This window comes from Eschrichtius robustus, chromosome 11, assembly GCF_028021215.1.
Source record: "Eschrichtius robustus isolate mEscRob2 chromosome 11, mEscRob2.pri, whole genome shotgun sequence".
NCBI lineage: Eukaryota > Metazoa > Chordata > Mammalia > Artiodactyla > Eschrichtiidae > Eschrichtius > Eschrichtius robustus.
Genome location: NC_090834.1, coordinates 42,334,225 through 42,339,932, shown reverse-complemented (window position 1 = coordinate 42,339,932; position 5,708 = coordinate 42,334,225). Strand labels below are relative to the sequence as shown.

General features: G+C 45.4%; 1 protein-coding gene across 1 annotated transcript; it reads right to left on the bottom strand.

Annotated features, from left to right (window-relative positions):
• Nucleotides 1-3,910: 3,910 nt before the first annotated feature.
• Nucleotides 3,911-4,821, bottom strand: LOC137772179 (lysine-specific demethylase 4D-like). The gene is given in 2 exon segments (XM_068556068.1): nt 3,911-4,281; nt 4,284-4,821. Coding segments are annotated over 2 exon segments (906 nt in total). The 5' UTR covers nt 4,819-4,821.
• Between the last annotated feature and the right edge of the window lie 887 nt (nt 4,822-5,708).

The window sequence follows — 5,708 nt, the reverse complement described above, 5'->3', positions numbered from 1 at the left end:
ATTAACTGAGTTATGACATATTGTGCCTTCCCCCCGCCTCAGCTCCCGCCGCCTCTGTCCTGCTCTCCAGCCACGTTGCTAATCTGTGAGCACCTTAAGGCTGCCCCCACCGCAGGTATTTGCATGTGTTGTCCCTCTGCCTAGAATGATGCTCTCACTCCCTTGTCCACAGGGCACACTCGAAGACCACACTCCCAAGAGGCCACCCTCTCTGACATAGCAGTCCTGTCACTCTCTAACCCCTTACTCTGCTTTATTTTTTCTCCTAGCCCTTATGACTGCTTGACTTGTTATGTGTCTCTTTATAATGGGAATATAAGATCCAGGAGAACTGAAACTTTGCCTTTTTCACTGTTGTGCCCCAATTCCGCAAACAGTGCCTGGTACATGGTAAGTACTTAGTAAACATGTGCTGAATAAACGAATGAATGAATAAGTGAGTGGTGAGTGAACGGGCCCTGAAATATATAGGCACCATGTGAATCTTTTGAGAAGAGGCTCTCTGAGAGATGGGACAAAGAAAAGATGCTCTCTGAGGTCTACAGGCCTGGACGTAGCTCTGTGTTAGGTAGAGGGGCCTGAACATTTAGGGCACGAGGATACTGGATGCCAGGATCCTAGAAAAATCCAGAAACCCGGCCACACAAATGTTGCATTTTCATAGAGTGGCACCTCCAACATGTTACCCATGTCCAACAGGGCTCAGTTGTGCCCTTCCTCTGTCCTCCCTGAAATTGCTTATCCCCCTAACACCCACCACTTGCTGAGGAACCGTGAGAAGGGTCTCATTATTACCCTGTAATCACTGCAGGTCAATGACAAGGAGCTTGTGAGGCATTTCAGTTTGAGAGGCTGGTGAGCAGAGCGGGATGGGCAAGGGCTGTTCCTCACCAGGATCTGTTCAACTCAGATCAGCGTCTATTCCACTTATCTCGGTAGCCAATTCCTAGCATCTGTTTGTGGTTTCCTATTTAAAGTGATGAAAGGTAACACAAACATTGGGGGAAAAAGCAACTTCAAAACCTATATATGGGGCTTCCCTGGTGGCGCAGTAGTTGAGAGTCTGCCTGCCAATGTAGGGGACACGGGTTCGGGCCCTGGTCCGGGAAGATCTCACTGCCGTGGAGCAACTGAGCCCATGCGCCACGGCTACTGAGCCTGCGCTCTACAGCCCACGAGCCACAGCTAGTGAGCCTGCATGCTGCAACTACTGAAGCCTGCACGCCTAGAGCCCATGCTCTGCAACAAGAGAAGCCACTGCAATGAGAGGCCCGCGCACCACAATGAAGAGTAGCCCCCCGATCGCCACAACTAGAGAAAGCCCACGTGCAGCAACGAAGACCCAATGCAGCCAAAAATAAAGTAATAAATAAATGTATTTAAAAAAAACAAAAAAAAAAAAACCAAACCCATATATGGTCACCATCTAACGACATAAATATCATGGTGAAGTTATTTCTAAATATCTGGAAAGGAATCCTTACTCACACGGAAACTGAACTGGTGTAATGGTTAATCTCTATGAATAATTCATTGTGGCCAGGTAGTCAGACAAATCCGTAACTGACGCTTTTATAAATCTTAGAGGAGTCCCAAGACCCGAACTCCAACCTCTACAAGTTACGTTTAAATACAGGTTCTAACGTTCATCTTACAACTTTGTGTCCTAAGTAATAGTGATAATAGGTAATATTTAGTTAGCACAAATTATGTTTGCCCGGATCTGAACTTATTATGTGCAAACCCTAACAGAGGTGCAATGTGGCTAAGAGCTCATTTTGCCTAAACTGGCAAGTGGAGAGCCATCGAAACCTGATTTGTTGAAAGACTACTAAACAAGTTGGTGCAGGAGTCTGAATAGGCTGGGTCCTCTGGCTCTTGACTGATTGTGAAATCTTTACCTTGCCTTTGTAACAGTGTAACAAGGAGAAATACCCCAAGGAGTGGAATTTGCAAATGGGTATGTGTGACCTTTTGTGCAAACATGAGGTAGATCAGGAGCAAAAAAAAAAAAAAAAAAAAAAAAGATAAGTTTTCTACCAGTAAGAATAATTGGCAGTTTCTTACAAAACTAAATATAGTCTCACCATACAATCCAGCAATTGCACTCTTTGGTATTTACTCAGATGAGCTGAAAACTTACATCCACACCAAAACCTGCACACAAATGTTTATAGTAGTTTTATTCATAATTGCAGAAAAACTTGGAAGCATCCAAGATGTCCTTCAGCAGGTGAGTGGATAAATAAAGGGTGGTACACCATACAATGGAATATTATTCAGCAACAGAAGGAAATGAGCTATAAAACCACTAAACTTGGAGGAAACTTAAAGGCATATTATTACGTGAAAGAAGTCATTTGGTAAAACAAAACTATGGAAGCAGTAAAATGATCAGGGGTTGTGGGGGGAGGGGAGGGGGGAGATGAATAGGCAGAGCACAGAGGATTTTTAGGCAATGAAACTATTCTGTATGGTATTATAAGTGTAGATACACGTCATTATACATTGGTCAAATCCATAGACTGTACAACACCAAGAGTGAACCATAACTTCAACTACGGACTCTGGGTGATAATGAGGTGTCAGTGCAGGTTCATCGATTGTAACAAATGTTCCTTTCTGCTGTGGATGCTGGTGGAGGAGCCTGGGAAGGAGTATGTGGGAATCCTCTGAATTTTCCACTTAATTTTGTTGTGAACTACTCTGAAAAAATAAAGTCTATTAAGTAAAATAAAAGTAACATGTAAGCCTGGGGGGGCGGTGAGGAAAACAACAGTAGAACTGAGCATCAGAGAAGGAATATGAGCGGATGTCCTTGGCCTTGGGCTGGCCCTAGAGGCAGCAGAGTGTATGAATGCACATCAAATTAACTGAGCACCTCCTACATGCCTGTCACATTTACATCCCCAGTATCTTCACAAAACTCTCGCACTGTAATTCTGGCTCAGAGAAAATCAATCATTTTTTTGCTGAAGGTCCCACGACTAGAAAGTAGCAAAGCGCAGGTGTGAATGCCATTTCTGCTGACTCGAAGTCCAGTTGTCCCCTCTAAGTAACTGCTGGAAAGGTCAAAGCAGTGACTGCAGAAAAGTTTGCTTTATGAAAGACATCACGCTTCAGATTCAACTTTGCACATATGCATACAGAGTGGGTCCATGGATGGACTGAGTTTGTGGATGGAGGGAAAACACAAAACCACATCAACAGCATCACATTTATTTACTTCACCATTAAAAGAAAAAGAAGAGGCTGCAGGGGAGGCGATAGGGAAGGAGTACTGAATAGAGAATCATTATTACTATCCAGAGTAATAGCCTTTCTGGAATTTCCCATACCAAGGACAAAATTTCATAGTGGACAGAGTCAGGTTCTCCTGGGAGTCACCCTCTCTGCCATGATGAGGAAGGAAAGCTTCTGCAGCTCTGGAGAGGGGCCAGGGAAGGTGGCCTCACAGTCTGGTGACAATGCAGACCTCCCCAAGTCTCCTTTCTTCTCTGCAGTGCATCCCAGAGACACGGCCCATCTTCCTCACCTCTTCATGGCCACGTTCATCTTATTCTTGCATCTCCAAGCCTGGCTGGAAAGGAAGATAAAGTCTCCCCACCTCCCTACTTCCTTGCTGCTCCAAGAAAACAAAGTCTTCATTCCATATTGCTTCAGGAAAACAGAAGGCAACACACACACACACACAGACACACACACACAAACACACACACACACACAGCTTCAGTACCTCACAAATCTCTGGTCTTATTGCTACTGTTCTAAACCCCAACTCCCTTCCCAGCTGGTAATTATAGGTCCCCTTTAGAGTCCCCACCCAGCCACCGATTTTTAATCTCCTAAGGGTGCTCACCTGAAATCTCCCTTATTCTGACCCAGATTTTTCCAAAGGTCATGCAGAGCCCTATTCCCAGGCCACTTTGCCATAATCGATCTAGCGCGGGGAGGCGAAATTGATGGCTTCCGCGCAGTTGAAGCCAGAGTGGTAGCCATAGGGAAACGTCACGATGAACTCTCCAGCCTCCTGAGTGACCCGACCGAAGGGGATGCCGTTGTCCTTGAGGACCGTGGGCGAGATGAGAGCCACCTTGTGCCGCAGGAAGGCCCCACAGCCCCGTGCGCTGCCCGGGAAAAGCTCCCTGGCCAGGCGTTCCAGGCGTCGGCCGTGCTCCGGGGGCACCGCGTACCAAGTCTTGGGCTCCCCGACGTGCAGGTAGTTGATGCTGTAAAGGTCCACGTCCTCCGTGTGCCAGGCGAAGGTGGTCTTCCACATGCGAAGTACAGGTAGGGGGTGTTGACGCCTTCGATGACCACTCCGCACTCCTGCTCCAGCAGGTCCTGAATGGTTCCCAGGTGTCCAAGGTTCCACTGCTCCGTGTTTTGATCGAATAAGGAGCCACTGACGTCCGCACCATATACTGGTGAATCATAGAGGCGTGTTTTCCGATATTTTCGCTCCAGATCCTGAAAATCAGAGTAGAGTGGAATCTGGTGTTTCTCACTGTTTGTTAAGCGGCGATACTCGCTCACGGTCATGGCTTTCTTCTTTTTGTGGTGTTGAGTAAACACACCTGCCTTTCCAGTGGTCACTTGCTGGAAGGTAGTGGATATTAAGATGTCATCGATATCATCGTACGTCTGTCTGGCTTTCCATCCTTTCGGTGGAATTACCTTGGCTAGGCCAGCTCGGTGTGCACCTTGCGACTCCATGTAAACAATATATTTGTTGAAATCTTCAAATTCTTCCATGGTTGGGTGGAAGATCATAATCTTCCAACTTGGGTTCTGGCTACCAAAGTGCTTAGACTGCATGGCGGCAATCGAATAAGCAAGGGAGTCCCAGTTTCTTAGGTATGCTTTGGATACCTGAGAATGCTGGGGAGTACCTCTTCCCTATACTTTCTTTATTTTTAAAGAAGTTTAGATATATCTGAGAGGCAGGAACTCAGACTTGAACTTTTAAACAAACGAGGTGGTATCTTCTCCAGGCTTGTCAATCCACCAGAAGGACTCCGCTCTTGTCAGCATTTTGGAGCCAAGGAAAATAGACTATTTCCCAGAGGAGAGGGCTCTCTGAGCCAAGTCCTGCCTCAGCCTGCAGCTCTGTGAGTTTCCTCTGTTAGGGATATAAGTGCCTGAGGCCTCTCCAGATTCCCAGGCTTGACTGCATGGGTGGCTTCTCACCTCACTGTAGCCGAAAGTCTCTTCATGGAAGTTTCCAAGCCAAACCTACAGAAAGTACAAAATATCGAAAATAAGGGGATAACAAAACAAACTGATTTAACATCAAGTTAAAGAAAATTGTATAGCAGTCTTAAAATTTCAAAGTTTGAATTTAAGGGCAAAAAGTACACTCTTTTGGTAGACATGTAAACTGGTGCAGCTATTGTGCATACTATGGAAAACAGTATGGCAGTTCCTCAAAAATTTTAAATATAAGCAACATATGATGCTGCAGTCTCACTTCTGGGTATATATCCAAAGGAAATAAAAACAGAATATCAAGGAGATATCTGCCCTCCCTCATTCTCTGAGGTATTATTCACAATGGATAATATATGGAAACAACGAACATGTCCAGCGATGGTTGAATGGTTACAGAAGATGTGGTACATATATACAATGGAATAATACTCAGCCATAAAAAGAATGAAATTTTGTCCTTTGCAACAACATGGATGGTCTTGGAGGGTATTATGCCC